This window comes from Protopterus annectens, chromosome 5.part0 (genome assembly GCF_019279795.1).
Source record: "Protopterus annectens isolate FY-2018-M chromosome 5.part0, PAN1.0, whole genome shotgun sequence".
NCBI classification, from domain to species: domain Eukaryota; kingdom Metazoa; phylum Chordata; order Ceratodontiformes; family Protopteridae; genus Protopterus; species Protopterus annectens.
In genome coordinates this window covers 684,353,406-684,379,352 of record NC_056735.1, presented here as the reverse complement: position 1 = coordinate 684,379,352, position 25,947 = coordinate 684,353,406, and the positions used below count along the sequence as shown (strand labels likewise).

Sequence of the window (25,947 nt, the reverse complement as noted above, 5' to 3'; positions counted from 1 at the left end):
GGAACACACAAGATATATCAGAAATGGAGTTTGCACTAGTACAGTTGCCATGGTCTACATTAGATCACAGAATACTTAAAGCGAACAGTGATTAATCGACCCTATGTAAGCGTAAGCTTACAATGTCCAAGTGTCAGAACAGCAAAATCGCTGTTCCAACAAAAAAATAAAAATAAAAAACAATTTCAAACATTACTGCCCCGAATTAAATATACCAACTCCGGCAAAGAAGGATGAATATCTGAGGAACTTTTTTGTCTTTAATAAAGTACCGATAAAGACAGTGTCAACCGCATTTTCTTGAAAAGTTTTTGTGTTTAATTCGTCACTTTTAGCAAACAGTTGGAATTTCTGATCAGAAACAGAAAATCTTTTCTACCTGCACATACACAATTTCCTAGTAGCAGTATTTTTTCATCTGCTTTAGTACCGGTTGCCTGTCCTCAGTAAATAAGTGCCTAAAAGGTATTAAAATGCTATCATCCAGGCAGGCAGCTGAAGATTTTTCAGCATAGAGGTGTATCAAATAACCCCTATCCTGTTTGAGCTAATCCAGTTTGTGGGGAATTGTCCTTGGCCAGATTAAAGAAAAGGCAGAACCATTATTGCCTGATCCAAAGACAGCCGCTACCACAATTTTTGGAGAGTCTTTCTGGATCTTCAGAAGAACCTTCGATTTCAGAAGAAATAGTAGAAAAGCATACAGGAAAATTCCTGTCTAAAGGAATCATAAAGCATCTGACTTCCAGGCCGTTAACAAGAAGTCCTGGAGCTCTCCGTTCTGAAAGAGAGCAAACAGATCTACTTGCGGTGTTCCCCATAGTTGCATCAATTCTTGCAAGCCCATAATGTAAAGTAATTCTTGGAAGACCATAATGTAAAGTTTCCATTTGTTGGGGGTCTGTTCTGTCCTGGCCTGCTGAGCACGTTGGCAATCAAGTTTTGCTCTGAGAGAATGCATGAAGCCTGCAGAACAAAACTGAGCTGTGTTGCTATCCCCTAAGCTTTCACAGTCGGACTGCACACAGGGTAAGATCTGCTATCCCCTTCTTTTTTTATACATAAACATCTCTGTGATGTTGTCTATGTACACTTGCAGAAGTCTGGGTGACCAGAGATGATTTAAGGTTTTCAAAGCATTGATCACTGCCAAAATCTCTCTGATATTTGTGTGCTTCTGTTGGTTTGAAGGGTTCTGCAGAGTTTGCCCTTTTATCCCTTTGGAACCACCCCATGCCAAGTCTAATACATCTGTATAGACGATATGGGGGTTGTATGGGAGAATGGAATATCTGGATTGCAATAGGTCTTGTCTATCCACCAAAGAATCTCCCTTTTTACAAATCCCAGGATGGGGATCTGAAAGGATGAAGGGTGTAGATGCTGAATATAGACTGATCTGAGTCATCATTTGTATTTTCTTCATTTGCAGTCTGGCCAGGGGAAGCATACCATGTATTCCAAAATCCTAAGACGTCTCCTTGCAGATGTCTGGCTTTGATTGGAGAAACTAAGGAAGAACTGCTGGAACATCTCCACTTTGTCTGGAGGAAGAAAGGCCTTTCCCAGGACAGAATCTAACAGATATCCCAGGAATATAATTATGTGGGAAGGGAAGATGGATGATTTCTGAAAGTTGATCTGAAAACCCAGAATTTAGAGTAAAAGATTCTGGACAGTTTATAAAGATTTTCGACAACTAGAAAGAGTCTGCAATGACAACACAATCATCAGAATATGGAAAGATGTGAATACTTTAAAGCATGCAATAAATAATGACTAGATAAAACACACTGTGAATACCCTAAGGGCTGTGGGAAGTCAAAATGGTAAGAAGGAGAACTGATAATGTAAACCAGACACAACAAACATTAAAAACACCTTTACTGCTTGGCAATGGGAAAGTGATGACAGTTGTCCTTTAAATATAACTTTACCATAAATGCTAGAGGGGAGATTAGAAGAAGAAGGGAGTGAGGGGATTCTATTTTGAACTTCAGAATCTCGACAAAAAATTTAGAAATGAAAGGTTCAGTACAAGCCTCCAGGAGCTTTCCCTTTTTGGTACCAGAAAAATGAATGAATAAAAGCCTTTGCCATAGTGCAAAGAGGTACAGGTTTTATAACTTTCTGGGACAGCATGTAGTGCAGAATGGAAGGAAAAATAGAAATGTGGTTCACTGGGGCAAGGAGGAATCCTCTGGGAAGGAAGGGGATATTCCCATTGCCAAATGTAAATCTGCTGAGTTACATTCAGAACCCCTCTGACAGTTATCAATCAAGTGTCAAAAGGAATATGAAGTCTCAGATAGCTGGAGAGGTTGTCAGGACAGGAAGGGGGAGAGGGCTGAGCAGGCCAATAGTCATGCTGATTGACAGGACTGTCCTTAATTTGTTTTAGGCTTTTCCTTTCTTTCTGGAGTCTCTAAGCTACTGCTTTTTAAAACCGTATTTACCAGTACACTGCTGCTTAAATGGCTTATTGAAAAATGGTCCTGAGGTGGAGGGAAAAACTTTACTTCCTTTGAAAAATCTGTATCACTCCTTGTATTAACCTTCCCTTGCATCACACTTAAAACCTTAGTTGCAGAAGGGCCATACTGAACCTCCTTATCCAAGAGAGAATTTTTTAGTTTCAACATTTTCAGGAATATTTTGAGAACAAAGACAAGCCAGCCTTCTCAATACTGACCCAGAAGCAGCAGCCAAACAGGAGGAATCAGCAGCATCATAAGCGTACTTTAAAATGTGCTAAGTAACCTCAGAAGCATATGTAAGGAGCCATTCAGGGAATTTTTTTTTACCCCAGAAGGAAGATTAAATACTGACTTCTGCATGCAGTCGAGAAATAAAAGTAAAAATATGAGCTTGACAGTTCAAAATCTTAAAATACAAATTACTACAGAAAAAAAAATATTTCCCAACCTACCCATTGCTTTCCTATCCTTGTCAGATTAAACTGGGTTAGCAGAAGCAGTTTGGGGTAAATAATCACAGCTGGGTCTGCTTAAGTATTTGAAAACAAATGCTTATGAGTCTGAGATACACCAAAATATCCTGGTATACTTCCTAGGAGCAGAAGTTTGCCTATAAAGTGAGCTAGAAACCATGAGAAAAAACACTGACTAAAGCAGGTAACAGTAGGAACAGCTGAAAAAATTGGCTTTTCCAGTTGTAACAAATTATAATACATTTTCTGTGCTGTAGGAATTTCATTCTGCTCCCACTGAAAAAGTTCCTTCATCTTAGATCAAGTTTTTGGAAAGGATACAAAATTTAGCAGGGAAATCTGAAACCATTCTTTCCTCACAAACAGACTGAAGAAATTCCTGAGGTACAACCCTTTCCCTGTAGTACCTGCTCTTCTGACTGAATGAAGATCCATGTCAAAAAGAGAGGGAACTTATAATTCTCCCCTTCCACTGTCTTCATTACGGTGCATTTGTAATAAACATAAACAGTGCTAACAGATTCTCACAGCCCTGCAGTGCTGCTAGTTTTCTTCTAGCTGAAATCTGCTGCTTGGAACTCTCCCTTCCACTGTCTTCATTATGGTGCATTTGTAACCAGCATAAACAGTGCTAACAGAGTATGTCACTGAACCATTTGTTTAAACAGTAGGCTTTATACAGAACTTGTCTCATGGTGAGTACACTACTTAGTCACCTTATGTATTATCTGGTCTCTCTCCCTCAACTCTTTTCAGAAACAATTCCCCCTCATAAGTAATGAACCTTAACTTTTTGTTTTAGTTTTTTTTTTTTTTTTTTGCATAAAACGCCACATCTAACACAAGGGTGGGAAAATCTGAGGATTCCCTTAGGATACTGACCTGGACTCAACTACAGCCGATTGCTTTCTTTATCTCCATGGTCTGCCTTGTGGTTCATCCCGCTCTGTTTGCCCTTGCTTTGCTCAGGCTCACTCCACTCCCCTACCCCATTCCCACCCATCCCTCTTTCCATAACCTTATACTTAGACTCCTCCTCCCAAACCAATTAGCAAATCAACACCAAATCTTACAGTGCACTCCTCCCCCAGACCAATTAGCCAATCAACTCCACATACTCCACTTTATTTTAACAACCCATACAACTAACTATTCCCCCATTCCACTTCTGCGTCACTTAAACTGCTTCATTACTACGCAAACCCTTAATCTCTAAACCATGCTAAATTCCTTACACTCCTCCTTATTTGTTATAGGTCTCTTTATATAACTATACATTTTAACCCAAGCCACATCACCAGCCTCCCATGTACCCTTGTTATACTCAAAAAAACACCAACTCTTTCCCTTTTTTCAAAACCCTTCTTAGATAGCTTTTTCAATATATCCTCCTCCCTTTCAACCATACTTGTATACACTTTACAAAAATCCAATTCCTTCCTCACCTTTACCAGACACAAACTAATAATCCACTCACTACCTAGATATACCATCAAATACAACTACCTTCCACTGCTCTTAAATCTTCTGCTAAAACTGTCCAAATGTGGAAACATTCATCCTAATCCTGGACCTGCTCTCCTAGTAACCCCTCTCCAGTCTTCCCAAACAAAACGTCTCATAGGGTCATAGGTTCATACTAGGCTATCTGCCCTAGGGCATTTATAAGCCTAGCCAGAATGTGTTTGGCTTTCGCCACCCATTTTAAATTTATTCTGCTATGCCCTTTTTCGAGGTTAGTATACTGTGCCTCTTAACAGTGACACAGAAGTGATACCTGGGGTAAACCTACGATCTCCCATCCACTCATCAAGATTCCTCTTGAAGAGAGTCAATGAGGGACTCTGCCTAACCTGGACTGGGATTTTATTCCAGAGTGAAGGGAGCCTCTGGGTTATGAATCTGTCCCTCCAGCATGTCCTATTTATTTCAGTGCTGAGGTTCAAGTCTCTCGAGCGCGTAGCTCGATGGGATTTGGATTTTCTGAGGTGCAGCATGTCCACTAATTCCGGGTTGGACATGGCTTTATATGTCAGGCACACATCGCCTCTGAACAGGCGGTATGCCACTGAGTAGAGCTGGAGTTTCTTTAACCGGGCAGCATATGGCATCTGTTTGAGCCCTTTGATCCTCTTGGTGAGGTACATTTGGGGTCTTTCCAGTTGCTGCAGGTGTCTGGTAAGGTACATCCCAAAAGGGGCATTGTACTCAATTATGGGCCTGATGAGTAGCATCTGCAATAATTTCATGCTTGGCTATCTCTCAATATTCTACAGATATAGTAGCCATAACTTAATATTCTAGATGCTGAAATTGTGCCTTCAGGTTATACCATTCTAAAAGCTGACAGAACTCATAAAAAAGGTGGTGGCGTAGCCTTAATCTACCATAACTACTCAACATAACTCCTATTTCAAAATGTATTCCATCCTTCCAGACAGCAGAACTTCTTATAGCAACCCTACAAATAAATGACTGCAAACAACTAACGATTGCAGTGCTATACATTCCACCAGGACAAAACATCCCAATATTAGAAGACCTTGCTTAGAGTATCCAAAATGTAACCAATGACAACATTATTCTAGGTGATACTAACATTAACTGAAATGACCTATTCTCTGATTCCGCCATACATAGTACTAATCTACACGGGTACACCCAACTTAATACCAGCCCCACACAAACACACAATAACCAGTGAAGCTCAACCTTAGATTGGATCCTAGTCACAGATCCTCATAAATATAAAAATACCAGTACTGTGCCAAACGTCCTAAGCGATCACTCACCAGTATATACCTATAGAACCCAAACCCATGAGAAAAAAAACACCTATAAAACATCTACAAATCTAGCTAACTTCAACCAACATATTTTCAATTATATGTTACAATCTATCAAATGGACCTCTCTAAAAATATTATCCCTGGAAGAAGCTGTGAGCCACTTTAACAGAATTTTCTTAGATAGCGTTAACAGCACCCATCCGAATCAAGTGGGTTAACCATCTCAACCCATCTCAAATACAAACAACTGTGAAATTTAGCCAAAAAACAAGTAATTGCAGATTAAAAAAAACTACTCTGCTCAGCAATTACTTGCCCAAACAAACAACCCACAGAAATTCTGGAAATCCATCTCTACACTCCATAACCCTGGAACCCCCCATAACCCCTCTCCAGCCTCAGACAAAATTACACACAAAATAACTCATCTTTTTAGCACCCACTTCATTAATAGTATACTTAGCTTTTTAAATAAACCACCACCTAACACTCTCTTCCAGTACTTCTGACAATCTAGACCCATTTTAGTTAGCTCAAACCAACACCCCTACAATCAGTTCTCTCTCTCTCTCTTAATAGTGTTCCCACATCACTTGTGCACAAACGTCTTAGAAAGCTAAAACCATGCTCACTATCTGCAGACATCTTTCCCTCAGAATACCTAAAACTTGCAGCCAATGCAATAACATACCCCGTTAGTATCCTCATTAACAGATCTATTACAGAATCCAATATTCCCAAATTATGGAAGAAATCCACCATAACTCCTCTGCACAAAGGTGTTAACACCAACAAATTCTTTAACTACTGACCTATATCTATTCTCTCTCCTCCTACAAAACTTTTAGAAAAATTTATTCAAACACAACTCATGAAGCAGCTAACTGATAACTTCCTTATACCAATTCAACATGGCTTCCATCCAGCACATAGTACCACCACGGCCCTCCTTTCCTTCACTGATACTGTGAACAAAGCCTTTGACTCTGGTCAAATAACATCAGTATGTCTGTTAGACCTATTAAAGGCTTTTGACACAGTGTCTCATCCCAAGTTACGTCTACAACTATCAGTTATTGGATGTTCTCAATCCACCCTTAAATGGTTTTCAAGCTATTTAGCAGACAGACAGCAAAGTGGTATATGGCAAGGTAGTATATCCAAAGTCATAGTCAATTAAACAGGAGTCCATCAAGGGTCCATCTTAGGGCCTCTGCTCTTCAATATTTTCATAAATACACTACATTCTGCCTCTCTTCAAACACACATCTAGTACGTCGAGACCTCTACCATCATCACATCCTCCAACAATATCCAACATCTACAAACTTTATCACAAGATGCCTTTACATCAGTCGAAACCTGGTTAACTGCACAAATTCTGCTTAATGCAAGGAAAATCAAACTTATGTTATTCTCAACAAAACCAATCTCACAGGATCTTACCATATACTCCAATAACAAGACAAAAATAGAAACAGTAACTCATACTAAGTTACTAGGGATTACCACAAGACTGCAGACTCTCCTTCGAACAACATATACTTAGTGGAATTAAAAAAATACACTTTATACTTGGCAAAATTAGACACAAACTTTACATGGATAAACTCACTAAAAAGGCACTAGCAAACAGCCTTTTGCTCCCATCCCTCCTTTACGGAGCCCACATCTTTACCAACCTCCACCAATCTTTTAAAAACAAACTCCAAGTGTGCTACCAGAAAATTTCCAAATTTGCAACTGGTTTACCGTACCATTCACATCACTGTCTAGCTCTTAAGGAACTCAAATGGCTAGAGTTCCAACAATACCTCAATCACACCCAACACATGCTAGCTCACAAACTAATTTACTAACCAGATAGCTGCTCCACCCTTCAGGACATACTAAAACCCAACTTCCCACTCTGTAATCTACGATCTACCAACAAAACTTGTAACCATTAGGAAAACCTAACGAAAGAGCTGGACATAGCCTCTACTCCTATGCCATAGCTAAGATTTGGAATACCTTTCCCCAAGAAATCACCGTCCTAGACTCATTAAATGCATTCAAAATATCTCTAAAGAAATACTTCCTCAACAACCACATCTGTCCCTGTACTCAAGATAAGCCACCATAAATAAACTTAGTTTTTATCATCATTCTCTTATCTTTTGTACCTGCATCCTCTTATTACCATTATCGCTTTTTCTCTTTCATATCTCCATCCTTCCACTCCCTTACCCTTCTCAGCATACTCACCAAGCTACCAACTTCTTCTATTCACATCATTCTTCTACTCACATCATACTCTACCTACAAACATTTACATACTTTCTCATATATATTGTTTTATTATCTATCATCTATGCTTTATATCATTATGCTTGTAGTAACCTTCTAATTTTATGTTGCTGTATTAATCAACTCAATGCATTTTTGTTCAAATTTGCTCTGTATGTTCAGTTTATTTCATATTTGTGGACCTTTTATCCCCGTGCCTCCACTAAAAATGGGTTTCTGAACCAGTGGACTTTCTTGGTTAACAAATGTCAATAAATGAACTTTTAAAAATAGGCAAGGAGAGTGTACGATAGACAAACTGGATTTTCAAAGGGGGTTCATATGATACAGCAGCTTTTAGGCAAGGGTCCTGGTTTTAAATTTCTTGACCAGCTGAAGAATTTTGTGTCATCATCCCAAGACTTTCGGAATTTGTTTTGATTTCTGTCTGTGATCTACATTGTAAGTTAACACCTGGCCTTTAGTTTAATATGTCGTTATATGGGATTTAATAAGTTTTGCTGTAGGCAAGTTTATTAATCAGGTAAACAATAGGTTTTAAACTTCTAGTACTTTCCTCTGAAATACTTTAGTATAGTTTTGCTGTAATAACCTGTGTGTACTGTAAATCCTTTGAAAGGATTATGTTTGAACTTTTTTATTGCAAAAAAGAATGAAGGGTGTACTTTAATAGAAGGGATGGTCAGTCATATCTTGGCTAGGATGTATACATAAATGGTATATAAAAGCTCTGGGAGACCATGAAGTTTAGAAAATGGTAATCTCAATGGGCATTTCAAGTAACAGCTTAAGCGAGAGGTAGGCAGGCTTTCCATCTAGATTAACTAACAACCATTTGAAATGTCAGGGCCAGCTAGAGCAAATCCCAAAACACGGAGACTGAATGGCCGAAAGGTCGGACTTACGTATACTAAGTTAGAGATGCTATTTTTTGGAATATCCCCTTTTCTCCGTGGCGTGACAATCTCAGAGTTAGTATCTAGTCTGTGTGTGTGGGGGGGTGCGGGGATTATGTAAGAAGAAGATTAAAATATTAAACATTAAGTTATCACTTATTTAATATTATTGTCAGATCTAGCCACCAAGCAGTATGAACAGTGGCTTTAGATAATTGTCACTGTGGATGTGATGCCTCAACCTTCAAGACAGTAACTACAGCAGCCATACTTGTGAGTGGAAGATGAGGTAACTGGTGGCACTGACTTGCTATGAGCTACTACAACAGTTATTAATAACCATGACCATAACAAATTTTGCTTTTGGATTATGTCCCCATCATGACATTACATAAATTAATACAGCTGAACTGGCTACAATCTTCCAGATACTAAAACGTATTGTCATTTGATGAAATAAAAGATAGTCAAACTATAAAAATAAATAAAAATAAAGTGAAATGGGAAGCAAGGAAGGATATGACCTGCTGTGACGAATGCAGACACAAACCATTCATTGAATTTGTCCACAGTTTTGAGATACATGTTATTTGACTGCCACATGTTTTCATCCACAAGATCAAGGGCAGCATGAGCAATGAATTGATTCAAATGACGATGGTCATCCTGCAATGAAACAAAACCAAAACAGTCTGAATACTAATACAAGCTCCAGTATTTAAAAGTCTGGAAAGGAAAAGCTCAGTATCCTGTAGATTACATTTACACATAGTCTAAGGAAAGGTATCTAGCAAACACCATTGCTAAAAAAGTAAACAGAGACAAAAAGCTGAAAATAAAAGTATAGTATGTCTGCATTAGCAGGCCACAACTGAAGGATGAGACAAGAGAGTGTACAAACCTACAGCAATACTGGAGAAGACTTTGACAATGGCAAGAAGAAAAAAAAAAGTAAAGTAGTACACATGCAGAACTACTGAATCAACAGACTGTGATACCAAGTATCTATGTTGCCCTTCACTTACCAAAATATTTAAAAAAATTTAACCATTTGTTCACAACGTGCATTTAGCATCATTTGTCCAAGTACTTACATCACTTTCTGACACAAGAAATTTTAGTTTAGATTTTTAAAGCCATTTTAGACACTACTGTACAGCTGGAGTGTTAACAGACATGCACTCACTGATCTTGCCGAGGTGTTTATAAAAGTTTTTCTTATGCAATTACTAACACTGTAAAGAGCAAAAAACAAAATGGTATATTACTCATTGCTGTCAAAAAGCACATTTGACATTATTAAATCCCCTACAAATTATATAAAAAATTTAGATTTGCTTGCAGACAAGTCCACAGACCCACATCCATATACCCTTATAGGAATGGCTTGGGAAGAAATCCTCTACAAGCAGCATAGCTCAGTATATGACCTAGGTACATGTCAGTTATAACAGTAAATGGAATACATGGAACCAGCTGCTTAACACCACCGGTCAAACAGGTGAAAATAAAGAAGCAATGCACAAAAGGAATATTGAAATATATTCATCAAACCTTAAACTATGCCTTAGACATATTAGGCATAACAATGGCATACATAGGTATTCTTATCCACCCCTTTTGGATCTGTAATGACTGAATCCCAAAGTACTGCAAATTTAAAATACTGAACACATTTTTAATGCAGGGGGCAAGCTCCCCTGCACCCCTCATGTGGGAGGCAATGCCCCGCACACCCCCTAATATTATATTCCAACTCCAAGTTCACTCTACAGTGGAGAAGTGGCAAATTCTATCATTCAGTACTTTGAATTTTCAGTCTTTTTTTTTCAGTCTTCTGAAGTGGACCCATATGTGTGTGTGTGCCAATAACATTGGCTCTAGATTGTCATTGTTGGTTTGACCCCCCCCCCCACCCCATATGCAAAGAATAGGGAAAAGGGGGTTGTAGACAGCCGAAGAAATATAATGCACTTATGCGTATACATACGTGTGTGTGTGAAAGTGTACGCGTGCGTATGTGTGTGTTTGTGTGTGTGGTGGGCTATTGATAAAACTTATCATGGTGAAATATGGACACACAATGTATCGAAACCTGTACCTAGAAGCATTTCTAACCAAACACTGACTGCGGGGAAAAAGAAGCAATTGAAAATGAAAACAAATAGTCCCCTCTTCTAATTGTTACAACAAAAAAAAAAAGCTTTCATACAGAATTTTTCTGAATAGTGACACTGTTAGGGAAAGGGACTTCCATAAATTAATGTGTAGAATTATGGGGCCAGTGCTAGGGATTGCATTCACTGAGGTGACCTTACTCCTGCATAACCCTGCCTCTACCCCTAACCTTACTCATTAACATATGAAAACTCCTTTCCCCAAAAGTACCACTACACAATATATGCACACAGTGTCAAGCTTGCACAGCACTAAATATATCCCTTTACTTAGACCCAATTGTAACGCTAACCTGCAAACACTCTTGTGCGCAAGTACACACGCAAATACTGTGTCACACACAACACCAAACATGCACAGCACTACACCCCCTTGTGTAGCTCAATCTAACCCTAGCCCACAAGCCCTCTCTCTTGCTTTCACTCACTCACACACACACACACACACACACACACACACACACACACACACACACACACACACACACACACACACACACACACACTTTTAACCACTAAAGAATGCAACCATCTTCAACAGCAAAAACAGATGGTGACTTTCTATGCATTCGAACAAAAACAAACTATGTATATGAGAGATGTATAACCTAAACCAGTTTCTCTATACAAGATGGTGTCTACAGTAGTAAGAAAATCATTCTATGCTGTGCAACTTAAGGTATGGTATCTAGGCCCAGGGAAATCATTATTCCACTGTATTTGGCATTTATCAGAGCTATCATTTAGTACAATGCCCCCTTCTGTATGTACCTAATCAGGCATATCCAACAATTGGAACGTCCACAGAGGTTCCTCACCAAAAGAATACAGGGCATAAGTAATATGTCCTGTGCAGACCGCCTCAAGAACCTATCCCTGTATTCTGTCTCCTACAGGCTTTTGGGCGGAATTCTATGCCTGGCATACAGGGCATTGTCAGACCCCACTCTGAAGTATCCTGCATATCCACAAAATAAACAGCATCAGAATTACCCATTCTAAACACTTAAACCTTGCCTGTGATATAAATAGGACCTGCTGGAGAGAGAGGTATGTATCCCAGAGACTACCTCATCTGTGGAACAGGCTCCCTATCCATGTGAAGCAGAGCTCTTCCCTAACCCAATTCAAGTGCAACTTGGACAATTGGATGGGAAAATGGAAATTCATCCCTGATTTGACACCTATGTCTGTAATGGAAATGGATAACCTGCAAATGATTAATCTCCCAGGCCCACGCTTACACTTATCAAGGGTATCAGAACATGTCAGAGATTTGGGATGCATGGCTAGGCTTGTGGTCATCAGCCTAGTAATCACATATAAACCTATGAGTTAACATGGCACGTGCACAGACATACACACTGCATGGCCTCCCAGGAAAGGTGATAAGAATGGATTTATCAGAGTGTTAAACCAAACCACTGTCTGTCTGACTGGATGGAAACTGCACCCTGAGGAAGGAGGTTCTGTAGAGCTTGCAATGTTAGATGACCACCTTCAACTCCAGGACACTGATGTGCATAGACATCTCTTTTTATCAGCAAGTTTCGGGGACTGCCTATACTGAACAATCCCCACCCACTCAAGGGCAAGAATATCCATGTGACTATCACACCTTGGTGGGAGAAGAGGGACATCTCCATGAAATGCTGTCCAGTTGTAACAAACCACCACCACTGTATATGCTGCTGAGAGGCATAGGGTTACAATGTACTCCAAGGGTATGATGAACTCTGAAGTGACACTTTGCAGATGGGACCAGAAAAAGTTGTCATTGATATGAACCCCACAACTCTGAGATGCAGAGCTGCTATCACTGAAGTACAGAACAAAAGTAAAATGATTTACAGGTATGAGATCCTATCAGGGAAGATTAGCTACACATGTCAACATGTCCAGGTGATATCCAATGAAAATCTGAGCTTGGAATAGCTTCTGATGGAACTCTGCAGTGTTTACCAAAATTCACAAGGACTGCAACAGCTAATGCAAGTAGACCCTTGCCTACACTACTTTGTGGGAGAAGCCAGGAACCAGTTATTCAGATAGGGGAAAACTGATTACCAGCAGTATGATGTGCTGGGGTTCCGGCATGTAGATCGCGAGACAAATGCCCGCGAGCTACATCGTCGAAACTAGAAGGCCGCAGCACCGCTAGACAGTAGAGCGGTGCTGCCGAACGAAAGACCTGCTGTGGTAACCTACGGCGTTAGGAATACCGACAAATGCAGACGGCCCCTAAAGTGTAAACGCAGGCTGTCAAGTGAGTGTACACGGCCGGCAACGGGAAACCGATCGAAAAGACAAACGGCACATCGGTAGTGCCACACAAGTGCAGCAAACACACACACAACAGTATCACTTACCTCCACAGCCCCTGTTGAACACAAAATCACAGCAAACGGTCCCAAAGAAGCAGGAAGTAAAATCCACAACACAGCACAGCTGACCCTGAGAACTGGTGCATACAACACTAAGTCATGTGTCAGGCTAAGAGCTTAAAAGGGATATACCCTTTAATTGCAGACTCCATACCCCACACACAGTACAGCTTAATGAAACACCAGTCTGTGCACTTGGAGGAATCATGTCACAGCAGGAGGGCTTTAGCATAGGACCACCTCACATGAGAGGCATGCCCGCAACAAACAGTACCTGTCCTGGTAGAGCCACTGGGTGCAGTGTTAGGTGGGAACATGCCAATCTGGTCAAGCATGGACTGCTAACCCAGTAGCAGGACATACAGTAGCATTAACCCACCACCCACACCATGGTAATGTATGTCCTGCAGGTGTAACCAAACCCATCCATTTGTCCCTGCAATAGGTGTGTACACAAGTACACAGTCCCATGTAGGCAGACAAGGGTGCAACACCCAGGTACCTCCCTATGTAACTTCTGCCACTGAAACTGAGACTGGGCCCAACACCCTGACTGGCCAGCAGCAACAACTGGGAGTTAAAGGGGGCTGGTGCAGTACAGTGAGAATCTGTGCTGCAACTAGGCTTTGTAGACACCTACCAGAGTACAAGCATATGGCAACACCAGGGTTGTGTTAACTGCAAAACAGTGACAATATAGCAGAGAGGCAGTCAGAAATGGGTGGAGTGTACACAGCTGTACAGGGCCACTGTGGCAGACAGTGCTACTACATATGGTACAAGACAAGGTGTTGGACAGCGAGTAACCCACCGTCTGGAAGGGACTTGCTCCAAGGCTGGTTGTATATCCCATTCCCAGCTAGCCTGGCTGAAATGGATACGGAGAGGCCATCAACAAGTGCTGCTACCATGCTGGAATCTATGTATCTGTATAGCCCCGGTCTGCTTCGCAACAGATACACCACAATGCCCAGCCAACGTGGTAAACCAATGCTGGTGGTTGAGAGGTACCTCTACCATTTGGAAAGTGAAGCACCACCGAAACGGTACTGGGCATGTATCGAGCGGAGAGTAAAGGCATGCAGAGGATGTGCCATCACTGTACGCCAGGAAGAGGGGAAGAACTGCTGAAATCACTGCCACACCAGCATGGCCCAGATGCAACAATGGCCCACGTGGCTACACTGCAAGCAGAACTGTGGCAGAGGGCGGTAACCGGTAATGAATTGCCAAGCTTGGTAATGCAGAGTGTCCTAGGCACAGCAGATGACAACGTACTACAGGAGATGCCTTGCCGTGCAACACTTCGGCGAAGCATAACCAGGGTATGGCAGTGGGCACGGGCATCCATGGCTACACCTCCAACAACACTTGCGGATATTGATGTCAGCCAGTATTCACTCCGTAGTGGCAGCTTCATCCTCTGTAGAAGGTCTGATATGGATGGGACAGATTCTTTGGTTCTACTTACTACTACACAGAATTTGACAGATTTGTGCAGGTCCGACATCATTCTTGGAGATGGCACCTTCCCCACACGGGCTGATATATGTCGCCAGCTATATACATTACATGGATGTATTGGCACCCCCACCTCGACAAGGATTGCACCCCTGGTGTACTGTCTCATGACACGGAAGTCGGAGTCTGCATACACCGCTTTGTGGGAAGTACTGAAGGGTATGGCTGCTGATCAGGGATGCACTTTGTCTCCACAGTATATCATGACCGATTTTGAGAAGGCAGCAATACGTGCCAGCCGGAAGGCATTCCCTAGGAGTATTCTGAAGGGATGCCTATTCCATTTTGCACAGATCATCTGGCGTCAGATCCAGCATCATCACCTTGTCGCCCTCTATGGCACAGACACTGCATTCTCAATTGCCATCCGCAAGCTAATAGCATTGGCATTCCTACCATTGAATGATGTTGTCTCTGCATTTCTGGACATTGTGGCTTCCTTACCGGAATGTGCTCAGCCAATTGGCGTTTTTCTAGACCATCATTATTTACGAGGCCGACCACGCAAGTATGCATCCCGCTGTTCAGCACAGACACGAATGCCATTGTCATACCCTTTGCGGTTTTGGAATGTGTCTGATGTGTCAGAAATGGACTTCCCGTGGACTAACAACCAGGTGGAGGCCTGGTATCGTCGGCTGAAGGTATTACTGGGACGTCCTACTGTACAGCTAGCTGATCTTTTGTGTGTTCTGCAGCAGGAGCAGAACCTGACTGATACCCGACGTGAATCTCTTCTGAGGGGGATGCCTGTAACACCGCGTAGGAAGGCTATTGTAGTAAGGGAGTGTCGCCTAAAGCACATATTACAACACAAGTGTGACTACAGTGATGTGCAGGATTTCCTCCGTGCTGTGGCACATTTCTACAAGTTGTGATACTATTTGAGTTTAGTATACACCAAGCACTGCACACATCACATTGCATATTCAATTAATAAAGGCTTTGCCCACAGCACACAGGTTACATGGTACCACTTTCATGCCCACATGGCATGCTATGCCAGCCACATGTTCCACTGACAGTTGTACATGGTGGCTTCTAAGGGGGTGCACAGTGTATCACTGTGGGGGTTTGTATGTGCCACCTGTGGTTAGGGTGTAGGGGTTTCCTCAATGCTGACAGTGAATTGTCCACAGTCATTTGTCACTGCAGCTAATTTGTCATCCTGCCATGTGTCCACATCCAGCTGCCTCACAGGTGGATGTCGCACCACCTAGGTGCCTGAATCCAACGTGCTACAGCAGACACGTGCAATGAGCAAACTATGGAGAACAAATAGAAGGGTCTTGAACATGCACTGACTGTCCCCTACTCTGAATTCCAAAATCATTCTGGACACCCTGACTATATTAATATGCAGCTAGGTGCCCTTCATGCCTGTACAGCACATCCAATCTCACTTCTCTAGGTAGGGAATGATGGATTAAACTACAGTAATTTCAGAATTTTTTCTTTTTCACAGATTGGTTTTGTTTAGGCTACTTTGACCTAGGATAGACCTGAATTTCGGGGTTTACTTGGGGATCAAAAAGAACCTAGAATAAATTACACTACCCCCCCCCCCCATCCAATGGAACCTCTTGGATTGCTTTATTTATTTATTTTTAGAGATTTACCACCTCTAGCTTTGTTTCCACCTTCTGATTGGTTGGGACATTTGGAAGGGGAAGAGAAACAGGTGTGGGGGACAACACAAAGTATCCAGATGCTACACTACTCTCTATCTCCCTTATCTATCTATCATGCAGGACTGCCTACCATGTAAGAGATTTGACCCCTGACTGCCTGCAAGTGGGACAGTTGAGCAAGTCTACAAGAATTATGTAGTGGGGACAGTTGAGCAAGCCTTCAGGAATTCTGCAGTGGATCCCCAGAAGGATGACTACTAAATCCCTGATTTTGCAGATCACCTCTACCCCTGGAAAAAGCATCCATTCTGGAAACCCTCACTTCCACATTAGTTTATATCAGAAAGCTATCGGACCTTCTTAAATCAAATGTTCCATACACACTTCTGTTTATAACGGACCATCCTCTGCAGAGTAGTGGGGCTGCCTACAGAAGTGAGCTCTTCGTTTCGGACTCTCTCTCCCTCTTTTACAGCATTTCTTTCACCTGTAGTCTAAAAAGTCAGGAACTGTTAAATAGGAATTAGTGAAATATGCCTTATAGCTGTCTGCAGAAGTAAAGTGCCAGAGCCAAGCATGAGATCAATACTGGTGTTAACCAGTCAACCAGAACAGTCTTGGCCCTTCTGACCTCTGATAATGAGAAGCTCAGCACTGACGTCATTAATGCAGAAGGAATGGACATCACCAAGGGCTGAGCCAGACTCGGGGTCAAAGCTAAAGTGGGCTGCAGAATCATCAGTTCTGAAACACCCAGTGCCAGAATGGGGAAACAGCATAAGACTACAGAGAGAAGGAGACTTGTTTTTGCTGCCCTGGAAAAAGAGAAGGAAGGGAGGACACCCAGCACAATTTTTGCCTTGTCAGTGCCTTCATTATTTTGTCCCAGTCTATGTGCAAGGACAGACTGTGTAGGGATAAGAAGAACAAATAGGCACACTTGATTGAAGTATTGATTTTAAATACCTTGATAAGTCTTGCTCTGAAGAGAGAGTGCCTTCTATCTTTTTATGCAAAGGATACTGAACCACCATGACTTCCAGCTGAGAAACACATGGTGATGAAGTCTGAATGTAACCCCCCCTCCGGTCCATCCCTTTTTCACAATCCTCATATGGATTTAGATGTAGAGGAAGCAGTAGCAGTATCAATGGATGAATCACAGTCATTGGTTTTCAACTTCTTTCTTTCCATTAGCCATGGCCAAACAATCACTAAAGTACTAACATTTTAAAATAAGCTTATTCTTTTTTTTCTCTGAAGATATCAAGCCAACTTTATGACAGATTTCACATCTGGCATCTAAATGTTCGGCTACCAGAGAAAAACTGTGGATGTTTTGAAGGGGAAATTTGTGCCTACACTTTGAACATTTACAGAACAGTGAAACATTTCCTTTACTCACACTGAAACACTTATGCTACAAACAGGAAACACCAGAAGAAAAATCAAAACCAGCCTTTAAGCATATACTAATAATCCAGAAATGAGGAAGCCACACACAAAAATACTTTACATGCGGAAATGACTAGAAGGCACCATAACAAAATTATTACCTGACAGAAGGAGGAATTAGCAAATAAAAAGTTATTCATGCCAACAATGATACTTAAAAGCATACAAAAATGAAAGATATTATATATATATATATATATATATATATATATATATATATATATATATATATTATAAGGAAGGGAACAAAAAAGTAGACTCTTTCCAAAAGCACATTGAATAAGTTTGGAAGTGCCTTCTGATGCTGTCTGATATGCAGCAAAGATACCTGGACAGAAGAGTGTGTGTGGAACATTATGGGAGTGATGAGGAATTTTGATACTGGGAAGAGTCTCTGCAGTGCTGACTAACTGTTGCTTACAGCTATCAGCCCTACTGCTAAAACGAACGGACTGGATCACGTACACTTCAGAAGACTGTATCAACAATTTGACAGAGACATTAAATTTCACAGGTGGGAGACTGCATATCAAGTCACTGCCTTTGAAACGATGTAAGCCCCTGTGACAAGGGAGCAAATGCTCTCTTCTTTGCCTGAGGATAAGAGAAAATGGTTCTCAGACCAATAATATACCTCAGCTGAAGTGCAAAAAAGGGTAGTAGGGCACAAATGCAGAAGGCTTTACATATTATCAATGGGTGTAATGGAAATCATGCGGGAGCAGACAAAACCATATCACAGTGGGTTCAACAGACAAAGGGAAAAGTTCTTGGTTTCCAGAACATGACTAGGTCCTGGGAATGGATGTTCCCAGTGTAACATAGTGGGGCATACACACTCCAAATGTCCACAAAACAGGGTGGAGAATAAAAGCTGTGTGTGAGAGCCAAAATATACACTAAGGTGCTGGTGGGTTGGCTTGAAACTGCAGTTGCTCCAAGTTATCACAAATGCCTGTACCCTATCCTGGCAAAGAGCAAGAGTAAAGAACTGACTGGTAAGGAAATACCACATCAGAAAAGTACAGTTGTGTTAAGAACTTACTGTAATTGTAGATGTTGAGTACTTTCAGTGTTGTACTCCTCACCTGTGGGAAATTCTGCCAGCTGGTAGCCAAAATGACAGCACGATTTCTACAGCTGTGCCACTTGAGGAAGGTACAGCTGTCTCAGCTCAACCTCCTCAAAGACACAAAGACACTGTTGACATAGCAGGGGTATCAAAAGACACCATGTTCACATCCTTCTTGCCCCTGCTTGACCAGGCTCCTGCCTCCGGAACTAGAGCATAAGCAGACCATCCTGGAGGGGGAAATAAGGTGATACTCACCCCAACCTGTGGATGTTAAAGATAAAAAAAAGAGGAGATGGAAGGTGGGAATACAGACTGCACCAGTGGAAGTACTTGAACATCAACAATTATGGTAAGCTTTTAACACAACTGTTATATGTTCACAGTAATATTCACTGCTGCTGTTCTCATCAGGATGACATTTTCTAAGACAGCAGACTTTACAGGACGGCAGAGATGAACCCTATACTGCCCTGACACTGGATGTAACACCCAGATCAGAGTGTTTTTAAAAATTGTAAAGTGAGGACCAAGAAGCTGCTTCATAAATGGACTGGGCACTAAATGACTGAGTAATGTTGTGGTGGCTTCTGTGGCTCTAGTTGAGTGTGTTTTATTATACTCTTTGATAGGCTTACCACAAAAAGAGTAGAACTACCAGCTGAAGTGTGCAAGCAATTTCAATAATCTCTTTCTCTGTCTTTTGCAAATGACACAAACAGTTGCTCTTACTTTTTTATTTTGCCAAAGTAAAAACGTCAGTGTAGAGGGGTTGGGAGGGTGGCCTAATGGTTAAGGTGTTTGCCTTCAAACACAAGGTGCAAGGTTTGAGTCTCACAAGGGATAATTGGCTAAGCTTAAAATGGCTCGCAAGGGCAGTTAGCTTAGTACTAATCTATGAACCTATGTACACCCAGGTTATGCAGAGTTCTTTTCCCTCTGTTCTATGGTTTAGGAAAAGAGACAGGTGGATGGCCTGGTTCAGAGAGATCTCTGTCACATTTGACATAACAGACTGGTGAAAAGGGACACCCTATCCTTGTTGAAAATCTGAAATGTCACCTTGCACGTATGTGCTTGTAATTTAAAAATTCTTCTAGCAGATTTCACAGTTACCAAGAAGCAGCCGATTCAAGAGGAACTAGGGTTAGCTTCTTTAACTCACACAATGAAATGCTTTTCCTTCTAGGTGGCCCAAGATGCAATATCTCCTTCAGAAATTGTTTTACTGGTAGTTGGAAAATATAAAGGTCTGAGTGAAGCAAGTTGAGATAACAGAAGCATGGACTTTCAAGGAATCATATAACCTGGGTCCCTTTTTTAAAGATTTCTTGGGTAATTCAGGACCAGTAACACTTGTGCTGTGTTTGGATCTTGATCCCTGGATCTGCACCAAATGAAGAATTTTTTACATTCTGACAGGTAGAACTTCCTTGTTCTTCATTTCATATTCTCCATCATAATATTTAGCAGATCTTTTGAAAACATGTGCCTGGCAAGGACAAAAGTTAAATTATCCAAGCTGTGAGCATTGGGGTAGTCAGATTAGGGTGCATGAGAAATACCAAAAGTATTGATCTTATTGTTTAGTAAAAGGAATGACAATGTCTTGTTTTCTGATGGACATAAAACTTCTTGTGCATCCCAGAAATCTCCAGCCATCCTTGCTGCTCAACTTCAAGGCTTACTATTTAGATTGAGGTTACATGATGCGACTGCCAGGTCACTTTCCTTATTTGTTGGTGTCTGTGCTTTCATCCAGAGAGGTACTCTCATTAGATCTCCATCTCCTTGGTAACTTCACTGCAAAATAATACATTTTCAGATCTGTCAAGTTGCCACCCTAGCAGAATAGGTAGGTCAGTACTACTATTTTTTTTTATATATAAAAAGACAACAAATCATCCTAACTTTTCATGCATTAAACACATATGCTAACTTTTTAACATTCATTCACTCCAACATTGTATAGATTGTTCAGTTCCTTCCACCCCATACACCTCATTCCTTCCGGAGTATTTTTATGCATTCATTGTTCCCACATATTCCATTTAATTCTATGTAATAAGCTACTTCCTTTTTGAGGATCCCACCTCCATAGGAGGTTACTACGCTAATGGCCCTGGGGCCGTTACAAGCCTAGCCAAAAGTTTATCCCCAAAAAATAAACCTCAGTCAGCACCCGTCTCCCATGTCAATGAGGGACAGAGGAGGAAAGTACAGTTTTGTACCTACCATAAATGTAGATGTTCGAAGATCCACATTGCTGCAGTCCTAACACTTGGGTAGTCCGCTGTCCCTCGGTCGGCCCGAATATCAGAGTATAAGGCTGACGTCGGTCAAGGCGCATTTGACTGACATCAGAACGTCAGGGTACAAATGCGCATGACCGACATCATATCCTCAGTCTTTTCTTGCCCCAGATGTCAGAAGACCCTAAAAAGAAAGGTCAAAACCCATAGACAACAACCAAACAATCAACCAACCTAACACTAAAAATATGTGCAATATAAACAACATATACAATATACCTCAGATTGATAACCCAGCCCACACAACCGCCTCAAACTACAGAGGGGAAGGAGGGAGGGTAAATTGGACTGCAGCAATGTGGATCTTGAACATCTACATTTATGGTAGGTACAAAACTGTACTATGTTCTTCATCTCACATTGCTGCAGTCCTAACACTTGGGTAGAATCCCAAAGCAGAGGTAAGGGAGGATGGCTAAACTATAATGAAGCAGGAGCTGCCAAAATGCCCTGCAAAACAGCAGTGGCAAAACCAGCCCTGGATTTAGAGTACAGTGGAAGGTGGTAATGCCTAGAGAAAGTATGCACTGAACTCCAAGTAGCTGCCTCCAAAATATCCTTAGTTGCCACCCCCTCAAAAAAGCTGTTGAAGTGGCAGTAGCCCTAGTGGAATGAGGCCTAATCCCAGCTGGAATCTCTTTGCCATGATGGGAATAACAGAAAGCAATGCAAAACCCAATCCACTTAGAAATAGTTTGTTTTGACACGGGCTTGCCCTGAGAACACAAAGCAAAAGAAACTAATAACTGCTGAGATTGCCTGAACCCTTTAGTTCTGTCCAAATAATATCGCAACTGCCTGTGTACATCTAAAGTGTGCAAAATCTTTTCCCCTTTATTTTGGGGATTTGCATAAAAAGTAGGCAAATGAATAGTTTGGTTTAAAGCCACACTAGAAACCACTTTAGGCATAAAGGAAGGATTAGTACGTAAAGATACCCTATCCTTATGGAAAATTAAGAAAGGCTCAACTGCCATAAGGGCCTGCAATTCAGAAACCCTTCTTGCAGAGGTAATGGCCAACATAAAAGCAGTCTTCCATGACAAATATTTCAACTCAGCAGTAGCTGCAGGCTCAAAAGGTTGTAGAGTGAGTTTCTCCAACACAAAATTGAGATCCCAAGCAGGAGTAGGAGCTCTTCGTGGGGGTCTTATATTCTTTGCCCCTCTAAGAAATTGCTTGAACAAAGGATGAGAAAACAATGGTGGGTCACAGTCGTAGTGAGCTGAAATTGCTGCAGCATGAATCTTAATAGAAGAGAAGGACAAACCTTTGTCCAATAACTCAGTAAGATATTGAAGAGCCACACTTAAATTAGGCTCAGAAACATCCAATTCCTTTGCTGCACTCCAAAACAAAAATTTATCTGCGTACACTTTCCTTGTACTAGGCCTTCTAGCTTCCAAAATCACATTCAAAACTTGTTGTGGAAGATGAGACCTTCTATGGTTCAAAACAGAATATGCCAGGCTGTTAGGTGAAGAGAGTGAAGTTTGACATTGAGCAAATGACTGTCCTCCTGGGACAACAGGTGTGGAATCAAAGGCAAAGGCCATGGAGGCTTCCGTACTAGACTTCTCAGTAATGGGTACCAGTGCTGTCGAGGCCAATCTGGAGCTATCAAAATCATCCTTGGCTTGTCCTGTCTGACCTTCAGAAGTACCTTTGGGAGGAGAGGCAGAGGTGGAAAGGCATATACATGAAGATTTTTCCAACTGAAAGAAAGAGCATCCACTTTCCAAGCTGTGGGATGAAACCTTTTCGTGCAAAACTTTGGCAGCTGGTGGTTTAGTGGAGAAGCGAACAGATCTATATCTGGAGTTCCCCATGACACTGTCAATTTCTGAAATACATGAAGATCCAGTTTCCACTCGTGGGGATCCATGATTTGTCTGCTTAACACATCTGCTAAGGAGTTCTGTGCTCCCGGCAGAAACCTTGCCTGAAGATTTAGTTGTAAACTGAGAGCAGTCTCCCACAAAATCATTGCTTGCCTGCATAGAGGATAAGAATGTGTTCCCCCCTGCTTGTTGATGTACCACATGACAGTTGTGTTGTCTGTTAGAATCAACACCTGCCCTGGAAGAAGTAAATCCTTGAAAGCTATTAATGCAAACTGGACTGCTAACATCTCCTTCAAGTTGATATGTAGATGCTGTAGTCTGACAGGCCACTTGTCTTGTATCCACTTTCCATTTAGATGAGCTCCCCAAGCTTTGTCTGAGGCATCTGTCGTTAAAATCTGACTCGCCTCTGGCCGGGTCACAGAGAGTCCCTTGTTTAGGTGACATTCCTGAGCCCACCACAAAAATTCCTTTTGAATGCAAGGTATTATTTGAATGACAGTGTCCAGATCCTGGCAGTGCTGTGTCCATACATTTTTGAGATACCACTGCAGCTTCCTCATATGCAGTTTGGCATTGGGAAGCACCAGAATACAAGATGCCATGAACCCTAAGGCTTGAAGGACTGTCCTTGCAGTCAGCCCGGACTGAAGAGATAGTTGATGGAAGTAAAGGGAAAGATTCCTTTGTTTGTCCGGGGTTAAAAAGGCCATCTGGGATGCTGTATTCAGTCTTACACCCAGAAAGCACATGTCTTGAGAGGGTACTAGACTGGACTTTATTTCGTTCACAGAATACCCCAGGCATCTTAGCACTGCTATCACATAATCCAAATGATGAAGAAGCTCGTCCCTTCCTTGAGCCAGAATCAGGCAATCGTCCAAATAAGGATAGATTTGTATCCCTTTTAGCCTGAAGAAAGCTATCACTGGAGCCAGAACTTTCGTGAATACTCTGGGCGCAGTAGATAAGCCAAAGGGCAATGCAGAGAACTGATAGTGAGAAGTCCCAGTCTGAAAACGCAGATACTTCCTGCAACTTAGTCTGATAGGAACATGGAGGTAAGCCTCCTTGAGATCTAAAGTTACCATCCAGTGATCCTTGCCCAGTAGAGGTAAAAGCTGTTGCAACGTCAACATTTTGAACTTGGGAATGTCCAGATAAGTGTTGAGGATAGATAAATCCAAAATTGGTCTCCACGTGTTCCCCTTTTTTGGTACTAGGAACAGGCGAGAATAAAATCCTAGGCCCCTTTCTGGTATAGGAACCGGCTGTATGGCCCTATTTGGAGTAACAGAGAAATTTGCTTGTGAGCCTCTTTTCTTTGTTGAGGAGGAATGTCTGGCATGCCTTTGAAAGGAGGCAAGGTATGGAAATAAAACCTGTAACCGTGGTGTATGATATCCAATACCCATCTGTCTTGGGTAATTATACTCCAATTTTCTTTGAAAAGTGCCAACCTTCCTCCCAAAGGTGCTGCCAGGCAAGAAGGTTCTGGCAGCTGAAAAGGTAGGTCATTGGGTCTGCTTACGAAAGGACTGACCCCTGCCCTCACCCGAAGACTGTGCAGGAGAACTCCCTGTTCTAGGCCTGAAAGAGCCCTGACCTCTGCCCCTGCCACGTCTAGATCTACCCCTAGACTGGGAATCATAAGAAGGATACGTCCACCCCTTAGTAGGCCAATTTCTACTAAACTTTGGAGGCTGAACCTGCAAAAAATCTTTAACAGTCTGCATAGACTTAGCCTTGTCTTCCATTTTCTTTAAAACTGCTTCAACAGGAGAACCAAACAAGACATCAGATTGTAAAGGAGCATCCAAAATCATAGTTTTAACATGGTCAGATAAATTTTGATCCCTCAGCCAGGCATGCCTGCGAAGAACTGACCCAGTGGCAGCCACCCTAGACGAGGCCTGTACAGCATCAAAACCACATTGCAAAGAATGCTTACCCACCTGTTCAGAAACATGCACTAAATCTTGTAACTCTTTACAATCAATACCTTCCGCCAGAGCATCAACCTTAGACTTCAATTGTGAAAGGAGATAATTCTGATATTTCAACATGTGAAACTGGCAATTCAAAGCTCTCATGGCAAGAGTGGAAGAAGTATAAACTTTCTTACCCCATCTATCCAAGGCCCTAGCCTCTTTATCTGCAGGAACCGGATTCTTGACAACAGAAGCCTTAACACCCTTAGGCCCCTGGCTAACAGTTTCTGGGTCTGCCCTAGGACTCTTAAAAAGATACTTATGAGCTTCAGGCACCCTGTAATACCTATCTGGTTTAACAGGCGCAGGAGGCAAAGAATCAGGATTAAGAGAAGCCTCTGCAAACACATCTTCCACCACATTCAGAACAGGAGGTATAGCCAAAGGCCTATGCTGGGGTACAAAAATTCCCTAAGCCTTTTCCTGGAATCAGAGAAGTCCTGACCTTCCCATTTAAAATGCTCTCTCATGGAATGAAGAGTCTCTGAAAAAGAAAAATCCTCAGGAGGAGAAGCAGAAGGAGTAGAATCATCCACATCAGAATCCGAATAAGGAGAATACTCCTGCAAGTCTTCAGCCGAAGACTCAGACACATCCGAAGCCTGCTCATAATCCCCCAACACTGGTTCCATCCTA

The 25,947-nt window shown here is 41.7% G+C and overlaps 1 protein-coding gene across 1 annotated transcript in view; it reads right to left on the bottom strand.

Moving 5' to 3' along the window:
* The window catches only part of TRAPPC2 (trafficking protein particle complex subunit 2), a 176,364-nt gene that overhangs the window by 103,509 nt on the left and 46,908 nt on the right, over window positions 1-25,947 (bottom strand). Inside the window, exon 3 of the mRNA XM_044072529.1 lies at window positions 9,446-9,590. Coding sequence (XP_043928464.1) covers window positions 9,446-9,590 — 145 coding nt within the window. The remainder of the gene's footprint in view (window positions 1-9,445; window positions 9,591-25,947) is intronic.